The 21,639-nt window shown below is 46.3% G+C and overlaps 1 protein-coding gene across 1 annotated transcript in view; it reads left to right on the top strand.

The window, feature by feature from the left end:
• The first annotated feature begins 303 nt into the window (after positions 1–303).
• Positions 304–21,639, top strand: part of ABCC12 (ATP binding cassette subfamily C member 12) — a 77,755-nt gene continuing 56,419 nt past the window's right edge. The window contains exons 1-8 of the mRNA XM_034639357.1: positions 304–439; positions 4,007–4,162; positions 7,180–7,327; positions 7,617–7,850; positions 13,497–13,670; positions 14,149–14,296; positions 17,694–17,842; positions 20,268–20,375. Of these exons, the coding sequence (XP_034495248.1) occupies positions 321–439; positions 4,007–4,162; positions 7,180–7,327; positions 7,617–7,850; positions 13,497–13,670; positions 14,149–14,296; positions 17,694–17,842; positions 20,268–20,375 (1,236 nt within the window). The 5' untranslated portion in view covers positions 304–320. The remainder of the gene's footprint in view (positions 440–4,006; positions 4,163–7,179; positions 7,328–7,616; positions 7,851–13,496; positions 13,671–14,148; positions 14,297–17,693; positions 17,843–20,267; positions 20,376–21,639) is intronic.

Raw genomic sequence — 21,639 nt, 5'->3', positions numbered from 1 at the left:
TCAACCCAAAATGGGAAAGACGAGGCACTGAATGTCCTTGCTAATAAGGAAACCTCAGAGTGAAGTTGAGAGATGTGGCAGGGTTTCTGGTCACACCTCACCCCTCAACCCCCACCTGACCCATAAATGTAGAAAGCTAATTGATGAAACTGTCTAAGGGGTTGGAGCAAGGAAGCTGATGTGGGTAGAGTATGGGTGGAGTAAGGACTGCTTGATTCCATTCCAGAGTGTCCTCATTTCTCAGTGACCTTCCTCATCTCCCTGCTGCAGAGTGAAAGTGTTCCTAGGCCAACAGCCCAGGACTCCAGGCTGCCATCAGGATGGTGGGTGAAGGCCCTTACCTTATCTCAGATCTGGATCGGCGAGGCCAGCGAAGATCCTTTGTAGAAAGATATGACCACAGCCTAAAGACCATGATCCCGGTGAGACCCTATGCAAGGTAAGCCAGGAGGGGGATTGGATGGAGGGCCAGGGTAGAACTTCCAGAATTAGTTTCTAGCTCATCAGGAGAGTAGACATTGGCCCTGGTCCCCATGCTGCTGCTCTATATGCTTGTGTTTTTGTCTCCCATCCATCATCCATCCATCCATCCATCCATCCATCCATCATCCATCCATCCATCCATCCATCCATCATCCATCCATCCATCATCCATCCATCCATCATCCATCATCCATCTGTCCATCAATCTATCCATCCATCCATCCATCCATCCATCCATCCATCCATCCATTTATTAACCACTTCTTTACTCCTATTATCCTTTGGTGAGAGGGAGACAATAGCCAGTGTTTAAGGAGAGCTTTCATTGTGCCAGAATCTATCTGTCCAAGTACTTTGCCAACATGGTCTCATTCACTCTTCACAGCCACCATGGAGGAGGTATTATTATCTTTATCTGATGGGTGGGGAAGTGAGGCACAGAGAAGTTAAGTAATTTGCCCAAAGTTCATCAGTGAGCTTTTTCTCTGTAACACACACACTTTTCACACTTAGAACCTTTAAACAACTGCCATTTAGTTAGCATACAATTTTATAGTTGGGTCAGCAACTTGAGCTGGGCTCCGTTGGGTGATTCACCTGGTCTCTGGATACTTATAAATCTGCTGGTCGGCAAGGTGGCTGGGGCAGTGGGGCAGTGGGGACAAGTGGGCCACGTGGGCTATCAATCCCCATCAGGGTATCTTGGGCTTGATCTCTTAGTATTACAGCCGACTGCCAAAAGGATGAGTTGAAGCATATAGGGTTTCTTGAGACTCAGGCTCAGAACTGGCACACCATTTATTTACAGCATTCTATTGGCCAAATTAAGCCACAATCAGCTCAGATTCAAGATGTGGAGAAAGAGGCTAGACCTAGTGATGGAAGCAGCTGCTAGCTCACATTCCAAAGAGTTGTTATACAAATGGGGAGAAGGAATTGGGTCAAGTTTGAACTGCAGGATAGGAACACATGCAGCTTGACTTTCAAGCTCACATGCTTAACTGTAACATGATAGGATGTGATATTATTCATATTATATTAGTCATGATATTATAAAATGCTGCCCTGTCTACATGGAAAGGGCCCTGCATCCTGTCCTCTGAACAGCAGAAGGCCAAGTGGCATCTCTGTAGTAAGCTGACACAGCATTGCTCTCTTCTAGAATCTCTGGACCAAAGATGCACCTTGAGCCCTCTGAGGGGAGAGGTGAAGGTTGAAAGGTGAGGGAATAGGCTACCATAATTAGCCCCAGGCAGGAAAGCTATAACTACTCACTGTTTTGGTTAAGTTTGTATTGCTTTGTGGAGAGGCAATATGGTATAGTGCTTAAGAGAATGACGGGATCCTGGAGTCAGCTGGCAGTGGGCTTAAATCATTGTTCCACCACTTATCAACTGTAAGATTTTGGTCAAATACTTTAACTTCTCTGTGCCATGATGTTCTTGTCTATGAAATGGTATTATTATACTTCCCTTCTGTACATTCCACTGATTCGTTGTAACAATGCTATGAGGTAATGTACGACTTTATCATAAAAGCCACTTTTTAGAAAATTTTACTATGTGCCAGATATATAGTACATTGTTAATATTCTCTTAGCTTGAGTTCTCCCAAAGCAGAGCCTGAGTTGAGAACTTGGATGCAGGTGATCCCAGGAAGCAGGAAGGAGGATTTAGGGAAAGTGAGTCAGGGAAGGACAACACGGTGTCATCAGTGTCACTGCTGTAGGAATGGGGACTGGATTCTACCCTTCTGAGGTGTACAATTTTCCACCCAGAGGTTGAGGGGATGCATTTATCCAGGGGCTCCTATACTCCATTCGTTAAGATTTGCCCCTGGAGGCATCAGTGCTCTGTAATTCTGGGCTGCAGTTATGCTCCCAAGAAGGCAGCGAAACAGGTGGTGAAAAGAGGCTTAGCTCACATTCGAGATGGGATGCTGTCAGCTTGAGCCAAGAGTCTGTGACCCAGGGCATCCTGACAGCATCTGCTACAAATATAAACCTCTTACAGGGTCCAGAACATACTAATGACTTAGTAATCAGTAGATATTACTCCATGTCTCTGGCTTTATTCTGTCTTAGAGGGTCAATTTCTCAAGGGCAAAACCAAGGCCTTTTCCTCCTTCATTTCCTCTTCCTCTTTCTTTTCTTCTCCTCCTTTTCCTCGACTGTTTACTCTTTCTCCTCCTCCTCTTTTTACTTCTTTGTCCTCCTTTTCCTCCTTCTCCTCTCCATTTCTTTTTTCTCCTCTTCCGTTTCCCCTCCTCCATCTTCCTGTCTTATCTGCTAGCTAGTATTTATGTAGCCAGAGCACTTTAAATGTTTTAATTCATTCCATCTTCCCGATCTGCAGAACAATGAGTTTGCCTCCAGCATGTGCCTGCCCGCTCCCCACCCCCTCCATGGAGGCATGTCCTGCTCTGCACCTTCCCCATCCTTTTAAGAGCACAAGACTTGCACCTCACTTCTCTGATGATCAGCTTCTGGGTCTTCATTTCCTCATGACAAATGGGTCAGGTGCCCTCTTTCCCACGATGGTCATGAAGCTTGAACACTGGCTCACTAAAAAAATTATGTGGTTTGTAGCATTTATCAGTTCTTATGGCCTACCATGGCCAATTTCAAGCCGGTGTGATGTCACTGAATGCCATGCTGGGAAGAGAGGCACAGCAGCACTCTGCTATGTGGTATTTCTACCATATACATGCAACAGATTTACACAATCTAGAGATCATAGATACTAGCAAAATCTAGGAAAATAATGAGGAAGTGATGAGTTTCAAGTACTTATTACCTTTGTCCTTGAGATTATTTGTTTAAAACTATGTAATTTTTAATACTGGCCATTGATGAGGTTGTGGGATATCGGTGAGGGTCAGTGGGGTGGAGTCCGGAGCTGACGACCAAGAAAGAATTCTTGAGATGTCTTTGGTGAAAAATGGTGGTTTATTAAAGCACGGGGACAGGACCCGTGGGCAGAAAGAGCTGCTGCCCAGGCTTGTGAGGGGTGGCTGATTATATACGATGGGGTTGGGGGAGGTAAGGAAAAAGGGAGGTTTCAAGAAAGTACTTTCATACGTTAAAGAAGACTCACAGGATACCAGAAGCCTTGCCATTGTCAAGCTCAGGTTGTTTCCCCTCTAGTAAGGCATTCACGTGAAGATAGTTGGGAACACCCTGGAGGCTGCAGATTATAAAGACATTTAATTGTNGGGGTGGTGGGTGGTGGTGGTGGTGTTAGGGGTTGCGGGGTGTCAGTTTCTGCTTTGTCCTCAGCTTGCCTTCTGTTCCCTCATCAGCCATGTTTGGCAACTAACTTGCAAAACTCCTGAAAATCTTACAATCAGCTCTCACAAGCTGGTATGAGCTAGTCCCAGCACACACCAGTGCTCAGAGGGCTAACGGGTGGGAATCACGGCTTCTAAGTGTGGCTGTGGATATTACTACGGCTAAGAACTCCAGCCAGGGACTCAGGGCAATGACCACTATGCCCTGGAGCATGGAGTGTCTCGTTTGTCTTAGGCTGGCACCTAACCCTGTGGATGATGCGGGACTGTTCTCCTTTGCTACATTTTCCTGGCTCACACCAGTGATGGTTAAAGGCTACAAGCGCACGCTGACTGTGGATACCCTGCCCCCGCTGTCACCATATGACTCATCGGACACCAATGCCAAAAGGTACCAGGATTCTCTTGGGTCACTGCAGGAGAGGAGCCCACCCTATGCAGGAGCCCATGGGCCCTTTGAGTGCTCCCCTTTCCCGGGTGTGGAAATGGACACCTCCAGGTCCTTGGAGACCCTCTTTGGTAACGGCTCTCTGAAACATGGGTTGGGCTGACTGAACTTGTTGGCCCAGGCTCTGCGGGGGCGAGGACTGGGGGTGTGGAAAAAGGACTGCTCGTGGGCTACAGCCTGAGGCTCCGGAGCGTGCTGGCTGGTTTGTAGGAGCACCACAGGACGAAGGTGGCCGGAGTTTCACTTTGCACTGCGCTGGCCGGACTCGCGCCGCCCCCCCGCACCGGGGTGCTGCTGAGTGCAGCTCCAGGCGTCATGTTTTGTTGTACTTTAAAAATCATTATCGGGCTTTCATATTGCAAAATAACTTTAGGTTGGACCAAATGAAACTGCCAATATTTGACAATTTTGATTTGCAAAACATGTAAATTTCATGGGTTCACCCTAATTCATATTCATTCTAAAAATGTGAAGGCAACAGACATGTAAGCCGTGGGACTGTCCGTACTGCGCTCCGGCTCTGCTCCCCAGAGGTCAGCATTGTGAAATGTTGCTGTGGATCGGTCCAGGATTTTCTCTAATTAAGTATGTCCTGTGGTGCCCTCTTCCGCGGATCGTACCTCTTCTTTCTCCCACTTACGTGTCATATTTTGTTCCTTAAACAAAGTGAGGCATACTATAGAATGTTACCCATTTTGCTATTTTCAGAAAGCATTTATAAAGTCTTTTCCATGTCAGCGTAAGGATAAAGACATGAACTTCATTCTTTCTACCAGCTGCTTTGGCCTTTGAGGTTGTGATGAATCATAATGTCTTAAACAATGGGGAACTTCTCTAAGCCTTTTCTGCATTTGTTTCTCCTGGGAGTCCTCTTATCTTTGGCCACAAGGGGTAAAGGGCAAGGCGTAGCCTGCAGTATGTGCTTCAAGGGCTGGGAGTTTTCATCAGGGCCTTGCAATTGTTTCTACAACCGTGCTTCCGCTCACCTGTGGGCTGCAGATAGCACATTCAATGGTAATTGCCCAAATTTACAGTCTGGAGAAAGTTGCCTGTGAGATCAGAGAGAAGGAGCTGGACCAGTGCCTGTGGAGTATTGGATTTTCCTTCTACTTTTCTTGTCTGAACTTCTTTTTCTGTTTTTAATGTTTCCTTCCATCTATCCAACAACGGCTGGGACCCTCCTCTCTTCCATGCTGTGCCTATTCCTAGGGAGCCGATCCACTGCAAAGACACAACACCAAACACAGCCTCTTAATAACATGCCACTTGAGTCCATGCCTCTCTTCCAGACTCTGAATTCATATGCCCCGCGTCCAACTGGACAGCTGGACTTGGATGACTCACAAGCATCTTCTATCGAAAGCTGCTTTCTTGATCCGGGGGCTCAACCTGATGATGCTCTTCTCCTCTTCTTGACAAATTCCATTCACACAGCTGGTTGAACCAGAAAATTGGGGTCCGTGATCCTCCTTCCCTTTTCTTTCACATCTAGTTCATCAGTATGTCCTGTTGTCTCTGTCCATCCTTCCTCAGATGCACTGCTCTTAAGTCCAGTGTCAAACCGCTGCCACTTCTCCCCTGGAGGTCAATAGTGTCCTGCTGTGGTCCCCCTGCTTTTGCCTTTCATACAGTACATCCCCAGTTTTTGATGCAATGTTCCATGATTCATTACTTGCGTATAACACCCAGTGCACCATGCAATACGTGCCCTCCTTACTACCCATCACCAGTCTATCCCATTCCCCCACCCTCCTTCCCTCTGAAGCCCTCAGTTTGTTTCCCAGAGTCCAGAGTTCATTCCCCCTTCTGTTTACCCCCCTTTCTTCCCTTTCTTCTCCTACCGATCTTCCTACTTATGTTCCATAAATGAGTGAAACCATATCATAATTGTCTTTCTCTGCTTGACTTATTTTGCTTAGCATTATCTCCTCCAGTCCTGTCCATGTTGCTGCAAATGTTGTGTAATTGTTCTTTCTGATGGCTGAGTAATATTCCATTGTATATATGGACCAGATCTTCTTAATCCAGTCGTCTGTTGAAGGGCATCTCGGCTCCTTCCATGATTTAGCTATTGTGGACAATGCAGCTATGAACATTGGGGTGCATATGGCCCTTCTCTTCACTACGTCTGTATCTTTGGGGTAAAAACCCAGTAGTGCAATGGCTGGATCATAGGGTAGCTCAATTTTTAACTTTTTAAGGGACCTCCACACTGTTTTCCGAAGTGGCTGTACCAACTTGCATTCCCACCAACAGTGTAAGAGGGATCCCCTTTCTCCACATCCTTTCCAATATTTGTTGTTTCCTGCCTTGTCAATTTTTGCCATTCTAACTGGTGTAAGGTGGTATCTCAAGGTGGTTTTGATTTGAATTTCCCTGATAACAGGACCGTTCTTTTAGGTATGTGTAATGATCTTATCACTTCAGCTTAAAAACCTTCAATGGCTTCCTTTGCTCAAGAAAAGAAGCCTAACCTCCTTTCTGAGAACTGTGAGGTCCCACGGGATTTGGCTTTGCCTGTCCTCCCAGTGTCATGTCAGCCCTTCTCCTCCTTTACCCTACTCGTGTCACACTGACCTTCTTTCAGATCTTTGAAAGGGACAAACTCCTCCCTGCCCTGGGGGAGATGACTCTTGCCATTTCCCTGTTGCCTCTGTCTTTTTTATCAGAACTGGTCTTGTGCCCGAGATGGGCAGTAGGAGCAGGAAATGAGGGGCTGGACACTGCCCAAGGGCCAGGTACCAGCTGGTGCCTGTGGCAGGGCTGTGCTCCCCTGTCCCTCCCATACCCCATCTGCCCTGGAAAAGAGGAAAAAAGCATCAGTGCCGCTGGCGTGGGGCCACCACTGCCCAGGGATGAGGGCTGTGCTGAGCGCCCTTGAGGGGTCTGTCCGTCGAAGTAGCTTCAAACAGCAAGTGGAAATGTAAGTCCCTTTCCTTCTTCCTGTTCTTTCATCACAGATTTCGAATCCTTTGGGATGAAGAGGTAGAAAGGGTGGGTCCTGAGAAAGCCTCTCTGGGCCGAGTGGTCTGGAAATTCCAGAGGACACGAGTTTTGATGGACATTGTGGCCAACATCCTGTGCATTATCATGGCCGCCATAGGGCCGGTGAGTGGGGGTGGCCCTTCTCCCGCCTTGTCAGACAGGTCCCCAGACTGGCGAAGAATGTCATCAGTTACTTTCTCTACGAGCTGGTGGGTTTAGTACATTGTCATTACCTTCGAGCTCCTTGGGGGCAAATTTTCATAAAGCTAATCCTTGTCAAGCACAGCAGCCGCCACTGAAATTAATTAAAAAGTTTGCCTCATAAAGTCAGCTTGCTGACATTATCTGAGGCTCCCTATTCCACCCTCAACCCCCAGTGGCCCTTTCCTCTCTCCACTGTGCTGTTTTACAGACGGTTCTCATTCACCAAATCCTTCAACAGACCGAGAGCGTTTCTAGGAACGTCTGGGTTGGCGTTGGCCTGTGCATAGCCCTTTTCGCTACCGAGTTTACCAAAGTGCTCTTTTGGGCCCTTGCCTGGGCCATAAATTACCGCACAGCAATCCGGTTGAAGGTGGCCGTCTCCACCCTGGTTTTCGAGAGCCTGGTGTCCTTCAAGACGCTGGCACACATCTCTGTTGGCGAGGTAAGCTGGTCCAGAGTTTCATTTTAGAAAATTAAATCCTGAGTTTTCTGCATATGAGTGAGATGTGCTTCCTGGATGGTACGTATGCCTTCCTTTCATTTGTCCAATGTCCTGCCCATTCTATCCCATCTCCCTGCGAAGTGAGGGAAACATCAGAGGGGTTCAGTGAGAGGAAGGCTCCTTTCAAGCTGAAGAAATTGAAAAGGCTTCCCTCTTCCAGCTGAGACAGGGCTTGGGGGTGACCTCATTCAATCCCTTTGACTGTCAAAAGGGACACCGAGGCAGTATGGAATACATCACAGGCTTTTAAAAAATGAGTGAGGAATTGATCCAATAATTCTGATTGTGTAGAGTTTGGGGTGTTAAAGCCATAATAAAGACTATGCCTGCTGGACCTCAGAATTTCTTTTTTCTTTTCTTTTCCTTTTCTTTTCTTTTCTTTTTTTTCTTTTCTCTTTTCTTTTTCTTTCTTTCTTTCTTTCTTTCTTTCTTTCTTTCTTTCTTTCTTTCTTTTCTTCTTTCCTTGCTTCTTTCTTTCTCTTTCTCTCCCTTTTCTTTTCTTTTCCTNTCCTTTCCTTTCTTTTCTTTTTATAGAGAGGGTGAAAGAGAGGGTGGGGGAAAGGGGCAGAGGGAGAGGGANTATAACACCCAGTGCACCATGCAATACGTGCCCTCCTTACTACCCATCACCAGTCTATCCCATTCCCCCACCCTCCTTCCCTCTGAAGCCCTCAGTTTGTTTCCCAGAGTCCAGAGTTCATTCCCCCTTCTGTTTACCCCCCTTTCTTCCCTTTCTTCTCCTACCGATCTTCCTACTTATGTTCCATAAATGAGTGAAACCATATCATAATTGTCTTTCTCTGCTTGACTTATTTTGCTTAGCATTATCTCCTCCAGTCCTGTCCATGTTGCTGCAAATGTTGTGTAATTGTTCTTTCTGATGGCTGAGTAATATTCCATTGTATATATGGACCAGATCTTCTTAATCCAGTCGTCTGTTGAAGGGCATCTCGGCTCCTTCCATGATTTAGCTATTGTGGACAATGCAGCTATGAACATTGGGGTGCATATGGCCCTTCTCTTCACTACGTCTGTATCTTTGGGGTAAAAACCCAGTAGTGCAATGGCTGGATCATAGGGTAGCTCAATTTTTAACTTTTTAAGGGACCTCCACACTGTTTTCCGAAGTGGCTGTACCAACTTGCATTCCCACCAACAGTGTAAGAGGGATCCCCTTTCTCCACATCCTTTCCAATATTTGTTGTTTCCTGCCTTGTCAATTTTTGCCATTCTAACTGGTGTAAGGTGGTATCTCAAGGTGGTTTTGATTTGAATTTCCCTGATAACAGGACCGTTCTTTTAGGTATGTGTAATGATCTTATCACTTCAGCTTAAAAACCTTCAATGGCTTCCTTTGCTCAAGAAAAGAAGCCTAACCTCCTTTCTGAGAACTGTGAGGTCCCACGGGATTTGGCTTTGCCTGTCCTCCCAGTGTCATGTCAGCCCTTCTCCTCCTTTACCCTACTCGTGTCACACTGACCTTCTTTCAGATCTTTGAAAGGGACAAACTCCTCCCTGCCCTGGGGGAGATGACTCTTGCCATTTCCCTGTTGCCTCTGTCTTTTTTATCAGAACTGGTCTTGTGCCCGAGATGGGCAGTAGGAGCAGGAAATGAGGGGCTGGACACTGCCCAAGGGCCAGGTACCAGCTGGTGCCTGTGGCAGGGCTGTGCTCCCCTGTCCCTCCCATACCCCATCTGCCCTGGAAAAGAGGAAAAAAGCATCAGTGCCGCTGGCGTGGGGCCACCACTGCCCAGGGATGAGGGCTGTGCTGAGCGCCCTTGAGGGGTCTGTCCGTCGAAGTAGCTTCAAACAGCAAGTGGAAATGTAAGTCCCTTTCCTTCTTCCTGTTCTTTCATCACAGATTTCGAATCCTTTGGGATGAAGAGGTAGAAAGGGTGGGTCCTGAGAAAGCCTCTCTGGGCCGAGTGGTCTGGAAATTCCAGAGGACACGAGTTTTGATGGACATTGTGGCCAACATCCTGTGCATTATCATGGCCGCCATAGGGCCGGTGAGTGGGGGTGGCCCTTCTCCCGCCTTGTCAGACAGGTCCCCAGACTGGCGAAGAATGTCATCAGTTACTTTCTCTACGAGCTGGTGGGTTTAGTACATTGTCATTACCTTCGAGCTCCTTGGGGGCAAATTTTCATAAAGCTAATCCTTGTCAAGCACAGCAGCCGCCACTGAAATTAATTAAAAAGTTTGCCTCATAAAGTCAGCTTGCTGACATTATCTGAGGCTCCCTATTCCACCCTCAACCCCCAGTGGCCCTTTCCTCTCTCCACTGTGCTGTTTTACAGACGGTTCTCATTCACCAAATCCTTCAACAGACCGAGAGCGTTTCTAGGAACGTCTGGGTTGGCGTTGGCCTGTGCATAGCCCTTTTCGCTACCGAGTTTACCAAAGTGCTCTTTTGGGCCCTTGCCTGGGCCATAAATTACCGCACAGCAATCCGGTTGAAGGTGGCCGTCTCCACCCTGGTTTTCGAGAGCCTGGTGTCCTTCAAGACGCTGGCACACATCTCTGTTGGCGAGGTAAGCTGGTCCAGAGTTTCATTTTAGAAAATTAAATCCTGAGTTTTCTGCATATGAGTGAGATGTGCTTCCTGGATGGTACGTATGCCTTCCTTTCATTTGTCCAATGTCCTGCCCATTCTATCCCATCTCCCTGCGAAGTGAGGGAAACATCAGAGGGGTTCAGTGAGAGGAAGGCTCCTTTCAAGCTGAAGAAATTGAAAAGGCTTCCCTCTTCCAGCTGAGACAGGGCTTGGGGGTGACCTCATTCAATCCCTTTGACTGTCAAAAGGGACACCGAGGCAGTATGGAATACATCACAGGCTTTTAAAAAATGAGTGAGGAATTGATCCAATAATTCTGATTGTGTAGAGTTTGGGGTGTTAAAGCCATAATAAAGACTATGCCTGCTGGACCTCAGAATTTCTTTTCTTTTCTTCTCTTTTCTTTCTTTCTTTCTTTCTTTCTTTCTTTCTTTCTTTCTTTCTTTCTTTCTCTTCTTCTTTCCTTGCTTTCTTTCTCTTTCTCTCCCTTTTCTTTTCTTTTCCTTTCCTTTCCTTTCTTTTCTTTTTATAGAGAGGGTGAAAGAGAGGGTGGGGGAAAGGGGCAGAGGGAGAGGGAGAATCTCAAGCAGGCTCCACACCCAGTGCAGAGCCCGACATGGGGCTCTATCTCACGACCCTGACATCATGACCTGAGCCAAAAACAAGAGTCAGATGCTTAACTGACTGAGCCACCCAGGTGCCCTGAATTTATATTTTCTTAAGCCCTTGAACCGTAACAATAAAATTCTCACCATTTACACAGTAAAATTTCCCTAGTCAAGGGAACTCCAGGTGGCATGATATAAGGGAGACGACTTGCTTCTTTCTTGCAGTTGCTCTTTCATTATGGCCAAAGCATCCTGTATCAGTTAAGATGAACTCAGCTGCATAGAATAAGAAAATCCAAAATAGGGTGCCTGGGTGGCTCAGTTGGTTTAGCATCTGCCTTTGGCTCAGGTCATGATCTCAGGGTCCTGGGATTGAGTCCCGCATCAGGCTCTCTGCTCAGCAGGGAAACTGCTTCTCCCTCTCCTCCTTGCTCGTGCTCTCTGTCACTATCTCTCTCTCAAATAAATAAATAAATAAAATCTTTAAAAAAAAGGAAATCCAAATTAACAGTAGATTAAGCAAGATGAATTTATTCCACTTTTTGCAAAAGCAGTCTGGAAGAGAGCATTTCAGGGCTGGTATGGGGACTTCCAGATCTTCCTCCCTTTCTTTGTCACTACCCTAGTGNGACGACTTGCTTCTTTCTTGCAGTTGCTCTTTCATTATGGCCAAAGCATCCTGTATCAGTTAAGATGAACTCGGCTGCATAGAATAAGAAAATCCAAAATAGGGTGCCTGGGTGGCTCAGTTGGTTTAGCATCTGCCTTTGGCTCAGGTCATGATCTCAGGGTCCTGGGATTGAGTCCCGCATCAGGCTCTCTGCTCAGCAGGGAAACTGCTTCTCCCTCTCCTCCTTGCTCGTGCTCTCTGTCACTATCTCTCTCTCAAATAAATAAATAAATAAAATCTTTAAAAAAAAGGAAATCCAAATTAACAGTAGATTAAGCAAGATGAATTTATTCCACTTTTTGCAAAAGCAGTCTGGAAGAGAGCATTTCAGGGCTGGTATGGGGACTTCCAGATCTTCCTCCCTTTCTTTGTCACTACCCTAGTGCATGGCTCCCATGATGTTTCAGGAGGGGTACTAGAGGTCCAGCCATGCCAGTCATGTTTCAGATAGCTGGTAAAAGGAAGGGGAGAAAAATAAAGGCGTATGTCCTCTAAGTTCAGTTGGCTCCCTTTAGGAGGAACATTTCTGAACTTCCATCTGATACTTCTTTTGTCTTATATCTATCTCATTGCCCTTGGCACAGTCACATGGCCATACTCTTTCCACAAAGGAGGCTTAAAAATTTTTTAGCCAGGCACGTTGCTCCTCTGAACTAAGCAGGAAGAAGGAGAGAGAGATAAAGGGTAAGGCGCTAGCCCTCTCTCCAGCATGCTTTTATTTTTATTATTATTATTAATGGNCCTGGGTGGCTCAGTTGGTTAAGCATCTGCCTTTGGCTCAGGTCATGATCTCAGGGTCCTGGGATTGAGTCCCGCATCGGGCTCTCCGCTCAGCAGGGAAACTGCTTCTCCCTCTCCTCCTTGCTCGTGCTCTCTGTCACTATCTCTCTCTCAAATAAATAAATAAATAAAATCTTTAAAAAAAAGGAAATCCAAATTAACAGTAGATTAAGCAAGATGAATTTATTCCACTTTTTGCAAAAGCAGTCTGGAAGAGAGCATTTCAGGGCTGGTATGGGGACTTCCAGATCTTCCTCCCTTTCTTTGTCACTACCCTAGTGCATGGCTCCCATGATGTTTCAGGAGGGGTACTAGAGGTCCAGCCATGCCAGTCATGTTTCAGATAGCTGGTAAAAGGAAGGGGAGAAAAATAAAGGCGTATGTCCCTCTAAGTTCAGTTGGCTCCCTTTAGGAGGAACATTTCTGAACTTCCATCTGATACTTCTTTTGTCTTATATCTATCTCATTGCCCTTGGCACAGTCACATGGCCATACTCTTTCCACAAAGGAGGCTTAAAAATTTTTTAGCCAGGCATGTTGCTCCTCTGAACTAAGCAGGAAGAAGGAGAGAGAGATAAAGGGTAAGGCACTAGCCCTCTCTCCAGCATGCTTTTATTTTTATTATTATTATTAATGTTTTTTTCTTATATTATGTTAGTCACCATACAGTACATCCCTAGTTTCTGATGTAAAGTTCAATGATTCATTAGTTGCGTATAACACCCAGTGCACCATCCAGCATGCTTTTAGATGGTAATATTTATTACTCTTTACATCTTCCTTCGTTGGGACTCTCAGTCCTAAAATACTGGCCTGGCCAAAATCAGATCAGCCTGAGAGCCACAAAACTCATCATGTTGGTCCCTTGACAATCCCCCTCCCACTTAAGGCAGTTTTTTCTCTCCTCTCCTCAGTTGAGGAGATGTTTGGGTGACACTTCCAAAGCCTGAATCCATGTGCTTTCTTTCCAGGTGCTCAATATACTGTCAAGTGATAGTTATTCCTTGTTTGAAGCCGCCTTGTTTTGTCCCTTGCCAGCCACCATCCCTATCCTCATGGCTGTGTGTGCGGTGTATGCCTTTTTCATTCTGGGGCCCACAGCCCTCGTTGGGATATCTGTGTACATCATATTCATTCCCATTCAGGTAATGGTGGGTCTTTGCAGTTATAACTGCTGTATGCTTGTGTTTTGCACAGATGTTCACACTGAATTGGAGAGAAGGTTTCATTTCCAGGGCAGGGACCTGAAACCTGTACCCCCACTTTGGGCGCACAAATGTGCTTTCTTTTGTTGGCACAGTGGTTTTTTGTTTGTTTGTTTGTTTGTTTTTTGTTTTGTTTTTTTTAAGAACTTGAATTTGAATGCCCTTGGGGAGGGAGGGCTGTCAATGTCCCCAACACTCTCTTCGCCTCCTAGCAACTGAAGTATTTGTATCACCTGCCCGATTCCCAGTGGTGTCCCCTGGTCCACACTGGCTGTCACAACTCAAGGGAAGGACGGCTGAGAATGTCAGTCCAGCTTCTGTCAGAACTTTTCCTGGTACTTCTACTCAGATCCCTGGATTTTTAGGCCAACTGCAACTCAGCAGTTCTCTCTGAACACTGTTTGTACCTTGATTTCAGATGTTTATGGCTAAGCTCAATTCAGCGTTCCGAAGATCAGCAATTTCAGTGACAGACAAGCGAGTTCAGACAATGAATGAGTTTCTGACCTGCGTCAAGCTAATCAAAATGTACGCCTGGGAGAAATCTTTTACCAATACCATTCAAGGTAGGATGGTGCTTGAAGGACCGCTTACGCTGTAGAATGTGCCCTCCTAAGGGGTTCTTAAGGGTCCTGGGGCCAGGCGTTCCAGAAAGGGGGCTGTGGGGACCCCCTGGGCTGCTTTGCAGGCTTTTCGAAGGATTACAGAGATTTTAATAGACCCAGGCATCTGTTCTGGTGAACCCAAGCGCTCAGGAGGTGAGTGACATATGGTTTCGCCTTTCCGAAGGCATGTGGATGCTGGTACTGACCGGTTACTTTTTACAAAAATAATCCACTAAAATGTTAGGAGAGGAAGAGCTATCTCAGGCTATTTCCTTGACTTAGAAGATATCTACCCAGACACAGGCTCACACTCACACTTACATATATATGTCCTTGCCTGCAGCCACATCATCATGATTGCATGACCCCCTGACTCCACATTCCTTACACAGATAGGGGGACGTATATATAGCTTTTTAAAAAAAGATGATGTTAAAACCATTACAATCAAATATAAATGCAAATCTAATTGAGGGAACATTTACATAATTGCTGACATAGACTCAGGTGGTCGGCCGGTTAATGATCTGAACCACTGTTACAATTGACTCTTCGGCTCTACAATTACACTTTTAGATCAGCATGTAATTGGGCCTGAAGCTGTGTCTCTCTGTTTTAGGGAGTGGCTTTAGATAACTTGCTTCTGAGCTTGCCAAAGAAAGTGCTGCAGGTTGGGACTCTGGCAACCCTTTGGACCCTTCCTTGAAGACCCAGAAATGCTTCCTCACGCATTGAACTCATTTTAATACAATGATTTGATTAAACTTGATTCCATTTGACTTAGTTCCATTGAATTCAACTCAACTGGACTTGAGTCAGTTTAACTCAATAAATATCTATCAATTGCCTACGATGGGCAGCAAAGTCATGGGAGCTGCATAAAATGATTAGAGAAAGGGTCCCTGCTTCTAAGATGAAGGGACGATGAGTTCACTAGGCTCAACAATAGCTATAAGTTTGTTGGCTGTGCCTCTAGAATATTTCTGGAATCTGCTTCTCTTCATTCTCCTGCCACCCCAGTGCAAGCCGATATTCTCCCCCTTCTGGAGTACGGAAAGAACTTTCAGATGCAACACTTGCTTTCTTCCTTCCCCCTAAAATCCATTATGTACTCAGAAACCACTGGGACCTTTTAAAAATGTCAATCAGATCATGTCCCTCCCTGCTGAAAAATCTTTAGTGTCTTCTTATCACACTTCGATTATTCCAATTTAGGACTTTTGATTTAAATCCAAATTCCTGGGGTGCCTGTGTGGCTCGGTTGGTTAAGCATCTGCCTTTGGCTCAGGTCGTGATCACAGGGTCCTTGGATCAAGCCCCGCATCGGGCTCCCTGCTCAGCAGTGAGTCTGTCTCTCCCTCTCCCTCTGCCCCTCTGCCTGCTTGTTCTCTCTCTCTCTCTCTCTCTCTCAAATAAATAAATAAAATCTTTAAATCCAAATTCCTTTATATGGCCTATTGGATCCAACATGATCTGATCCCTGAAGATCTCTCAGATCTCTTCACATCTTGCCCTATCCCTTGATAACTCACTTGGGCCATGTGAACCTTCTGTCTTTTTTTAGGACAACATCCATGCTCATTCATACCTCAGGATCTTTGCTGTTCTGTTCCCTCTACCTGAAATGCTCTTGTGCTAGACGTTCGTGCTGGCTTTGTGACTCCTCTCAATGTTGCTGACTCAAAGAGGCCTTCTTGACTAGAGTTCTAAGCAGGTCCATTCTCTACCAGTTCTTTTTAACCACTTCACCCCATTCATTTCTTTCATATCGCCCAACAAATTTGTAATGATAGAATTTGTTTATTTCTTTATTGTCTATCTCCCCTATGGAAAGAGAGCTGAGACTCTGTTTACTCTTATGTTGTCCAACACCAAACACAGCACCTGGCCAACAGTAGACATCCAGTTAAAATTTGTTGAATGAGTGAACACGTGAATTAAGTGTAGGACAAAATGGGGAAAATGCCAGAAAGGAAATGGAGAAAAGCTCCAGGAGGGTGAGGGGGGGGAGTACGTCACATTGGAGAGATCAGGAGGAGTGTCATGGCAGAAGTGGCATTTTAGAAAGACCTTGAAGGGGGGGCACCTGGGTGGCGCAGTGGTTAAGCGTCTGCCTTCGGCTCAGGGCGTGATCCCGGTGTTATGGGATCGAGCCCCACATCAGTCTTCTGCTGGGAGCCTGCTTCTTCCTCTCCCACTCCCCCTGCTTGTGTTCCCTCTCTCGCTGGCTGTCTCTCTGTCAACTAAATAAATAAAATATTAAAAAGAAAGAAAGAAAGAAAGAAAGAAAGACCTTGAAGGATAGCAAGGATTCAGACACAGATAGAGCTGGGAAGACCCCCAGAAGGAACAAGGGTCTAGAGGTGGACATGTGAGGTTGTGCCTGGGGACAAGGAGGTGGGTGGTATCCTAGAGGCAAAGGGTGTGTGGACAGCAGAGCTCCAGACTGCAGTAGAACTGGGTTCCAACTCTGCCATGACCACTTAAAAGGCAGGTTACTTAACCTGTGATGACTTTCCTGTCCTGCCAGACGGCATAATCATAGCCCCTCCCTTGTCACACAGTGATGAGAGCAGTCAAATGAGAATATTGTGCAGTGCTCAGAAGAGCACTCAGTAAGAGTGGTGATGGCTCCATGTTGCCAGTGTGAAAGGGTTTTTGCAAAAGAGGCTGGACTTGGAGTTAAGAACTTTAAACACCAGGAGAAGGAGGCTTGAACTTAACTTGTGAGCAGTGCAGAGGCATGGACCCCATCTGGACTTACGAAAGGGAGAAATGAATGCACTTGGGCTTTTGTAGCTGTTCCTGGGACACAGGACAGGAGCCCCAATCTGGCAGTCCTCAGGCTTGGCACAGGTGTTTTGTTTGTTTTTTACGGTATTTAAAAACTTCTTTCAATTAGTTCCCAACATCTGCAAGTAGAAAGATGTCCCACAGAATTCCAGATCCCAGACCTCAGAACACTTGAAGGTCTGGTGACACTGGGCTGTCCGCACTGAGAGGTGGTGGCCCCTTTCACTGAGGCATGTGGTCCCCATTTTGCTACACGCCACACCCTCCTTCTGTTCTTACTCTCTGGCCACTCCCTTCATTTATATTACTTGCCCAGCTCCTGTAGGCATCCAAGCCTATGCCTCCTGACACAGAATCAGGATTGGGAGAGACCTCAGAAGCCATCCAATATGGCCGCTGACATGCACAGAGCTCCCAGTTTGTTCCCAGGGCTTTCTGTGCTTCCTCTCATTTAAACTTCACAACAGGAACCCTGAACACTCTTTTGCAGGAGGATCAGGTAGGGGTAAATACATTTCTTAGTGCTGCAAAAATAAATCCCTCATGGACTGTTTTCTATTGACAGATATAAGGAAGAGGGAAAGGAAATTACTGGAAAAAGCTGGATTTGTCCAAAGCGGAAACTCAGCCTTGGCTCCCATCGCATCTACAATAGCCATCGTGTTGACATTCACCTGCCACATCCTCCTGAGACGTAGGCTCACCGCCCCGGTGGTAAGAACCGTCTCTAGAACTGTCCTCCTTCACGCTCCAACACTGACAAGTGCCGGGTGGGGAAGCTTTCCCTGCCTGCAGAGGCCCCGCCCTGGCACCAGAATACCCCATCACAGAAGGGCCAGAATTCTACCTTGACTTGTAAAAACAAGTGCTTGGGCTGCCAAGGAGCCCAGGAGAGCCTAACAGTGACTCTTACCCAGTCTCTGTCAGTGCCGGGCTAGTGGTTAATGTTGGAACACCATTTGACATTCAGAAAACAAAACTGAAATCAGATGAGCCCTTGGCTCTTTTATTCACAATTATTCCTATGATTTACAAGAAGGGAAGTTTGTGGGAGTTCCCTGGGTGGGCGCAGTCGTAGGTATTGGGAGATGCTAGGGTCAGAATCCCCCTTTTATAAATCTCAACTATGGTACCTTACTACGACAGAGGGCGATTCACTGAACCTCTCTTGCTTGGTTTTATTATCTATAAATGGGGTTATACCAGTCCCTGTGGTTGTGAGGACTGAAGGAGTTCTTTTATGTAAGGCACGTGGAACAGCGCCTGGTACGGTGTAAATGCTGTGTAAGTGTTTGTTGTTCTTATTAGCCTGATGCTCACCCAGGCCAGGCGATTTTGGGCTGAAAGCCTTAGAGGGAGAATTAGAATGAATGTGAGATTGTCAGGTTTTTTTTACAAGGGGGCCTGTGCACTCAAAGGTAAAGAAACTCTGGGCTAGATGGGAAACAGCCCCAGGCTGAAATAAACAAACAGCTGAGATATTAAACCCAGTGTCTGAAGGGTAAGTGAATGGAAGAAAGTCAATAAAAGCAAGGAAAAAGAGAGAGAGAGAGAACAAAAGAAGCAAGTGTGCTCGCAGAGCAATAGTCGCACCGAAAATCACGGATCTTGAGGGGAAGGGGGATGTGTAAGAAGGCAGGATGCTCTGGGGGATCTGTTGTGGGGCTGGGGGATCTGTTGTGGGGCTGGGGGATCTGTTGTGGGGCTGTTAGTCCTGTTTCTTCCCTGTTTCTTTGTGATGTGCTTTGTATTTTCTTGGGTTCTTCACACGCAGTTTACTCACACACTCTGGGGGCTTGAATTCAGCCATGAACCCAAAGCCAGAATGAAGGGCAACGACATACGAAAGCCTCGACAGAATGCTTCTCAATTATTGTGACTGTGTCTTCTGGTCCCAAACGACAACAAAAAATGCTTTCCCCAGCAATACACCAAACAAATTTAGAATCAAATTGAGCGTGCATAGTTAATATTTTCTAAAATGATGATTTAGAAGAGATGTAGACCACGAACAAATTCCCCCGAATGCAAGCCATTCTTCCTGCATATTTCTTCAGACTCAGAATCCCTTGGCTTCTCCGTCAGGACCACATCAGTAAGAGGTCAGCCCCCAGGTGCTGGACCACATCAGGCAGACCGAGTGCTCTGTCAACCAAGGCCTGGGTTTTCTGAGCCAAGATAGTGCCTTGGGGGTTGGGGGGAGTTGAGTTCTCTTTGGGGAAGGATTTGGGACCAGATGCGATGAAGGCAGCATTCTTCATTGTCCCCTTACAGAACTAATGAGGATTAGTTGAAGCCCAGGGCTCTGTCCACGGGGCCCATTCAACAGCAGGAAGGATCGCTCTGGATTTGTTGATGGAAGTTGTATTATTAATTTCTTAAATGGGTGGTTAGGGAGAAGCTGCTAATTACGGGTTGGACAGACAAGAAGATGAAATCTGAGAGATGAAATCATGCACCCCTGGGGCACTGATGCAGGAGGAAACTTATCTTCATTGAGGCAGGGCTCAGTGAGAAAGGCCCCAGTAAGGAAGGGAGGTGATTTTTTGGGAATGGCAGTTGAACTGAGGCTTTCAAATTTGTCTCAGGCATGTGGTGAGGCAGGGCGTGGAAGCCAGACCCTGAGAGCAGGAGAGCCAGAAGTCACTCTCCACCAGCCAGCATGGGCCAACCGGTCCTTCTGGGAAACTTCTGTCTTCATCCTGGGGCCAAATATGGTAGGAAAAGGAGGATAGTATCAGAGGCCTCTGAAGCAACTGGGAGAAGGGGATCATTTAGGACAATCCATGGGGTTTTGAGTATGGTCTAGGCCACATAAGGATGTGGATGGAGACTTCCAAACACATTCAGTTAGAGGCCTTCCTTGGACATTATCCTCTCTGGACTGACAGAGACAAGGGGTAAATCTCCCACCGTTTTGATAAAAATCCAAAGCAAAAGAGATTCAGATATTGCTATCCCTAATTTGGCAGCCCATGATTTGTGAGCCATGAAATGAAGAAAAAAAAAAAAAGTTCCCGTAAGAATTCCAACTGTGCCATCATTTCTCATCTCGGCAAATATAATTCCCATGAATATAATGGTTGAGAGCCAAGGCAACATCTCATCCTAAACCCTAGACCTCTCTTTTGTTCTTCAGGCATTTAGCGTGATTGCCATGTTTAATGTAATGAAGTTTTCAATTGCAATCTTGCCTTTCTCTGTCAAAGCAATGGCCGAAGCCAATGTCTCTCTGAGGAGAATGAAGGTATAACTCACGCCGGGTGAGTGGGGAAGAGAGGTCTCATTTTGGGGTGGGAAAATTCTCAAATGTGGGGAAGCTGTGTCAACCCATGGGAGGGCTGGGTCACTGGTTTGAAGAACTTTGGGAGAAGGCCCTGCGTTCAGAGTTGGATCAATAAATGTACATGAAGGAGGGTACAAGCAGAGCTTTATAAGGTGGTCTGCACTTCCAGTAAAGACAAAGTAGAAACTCCGTACATGGAGATGACATTCCCGGCCCTCTACTTTTTCTCCAAGCTGTAATTCTGAAGTTGTTCCAGGAGTGGGGTTGAGTTTGCACTGAGCCCTCCTCCTCCCCTTTGCCTACCTGGCTTGTCCTATGGCGGGCGTGGTGACAGTGGTGATGAAGAGGGTGGTGGGACACCACATTCATGTACTCAGTTGCTTTCTTCCTTCAGTCAGTCATTCCTCAGAGACACGCTGCGTGATTCCTATATAGAAGGCCTTGTGGGAAACGCAAATAAGAGGAAGAGAGAATTTTAATTCTCAAGAGCCTCCAGTCTAGCATAGGACCAGGGATCCCAGGACTTGCTGCATGCAGTGAGGATACATGACATGTGAAAAAAGTACATAAAGTGGTTTTGAAGTTCAGGCAAGGGAAGGAAAAGAGAGGGGTGTTCCAGACAAGAGAACAGCATGTTCAGACATGTGTGAATTAATTGAATGGTTTTATTCACTCAGGCCAGCAACCGGGAAGTCTTAGGCATCTGAGATGCCTGTATCCCTCTTCTCCCTTACTATCCACATTCAACCAATCAAGAGCCCTGTTGGGTCACCTTCTGCTCAGTGTATTTCCTCAATTTTAAGAGGCACTGTTTGTAAGATTGGGTTGGAAGGTGGCACTGTTGACTCATCACTTTTTGAACAAAACACAAGCACGAACACCATCACATTAACTGTGTATATTATATCAGATATCTTAGGCTAGAGGAACAATGTTATTTCTTGACTCTTCAACTTTTGCTCCATCCCTACTCCCGTCACCTTCATTCATTCTGAATTATCACAGTGACTTATGAACCAATCTTCCTTTTCCATGGTTGCTCTCCTCAAATCCGTATCACACTGAGCTCCCAGAGAGCTGTTAAAATATTGGTCAGACCACTGATATTCACCTGCTTGAAATCCTCGGGTCCTTGTTCCACCCAGGACTGAGACTGAGCCTTCCATTGGCGGGTCCTCAGTAATGTCTCCACCTGATTTCCTATACCCCTCCTATCTTGAGCTCT

The sequence above is a fragment of the Ailuropoda melanoleuca genome, chromosome 12 (genome assembly GCF_002007445.2).
Source record: "Ailuropoda melanoleuca isolate Jingjing chromosome 12, ASM200744v2, whole genome shotgun sequence".
Classification (NCBI taxonomy): Eukaryota; Metazoa; Chordata; class Mammalia; order Carnivora; family Ursidae; genus Ailuropoda; species Ailuropoda melanoleuca.
The sequence above is the reverse complement of the archived record's forward strand: the minus strand, read 5'-3'. Positions and strand labels throughout refer to the sequence as shown.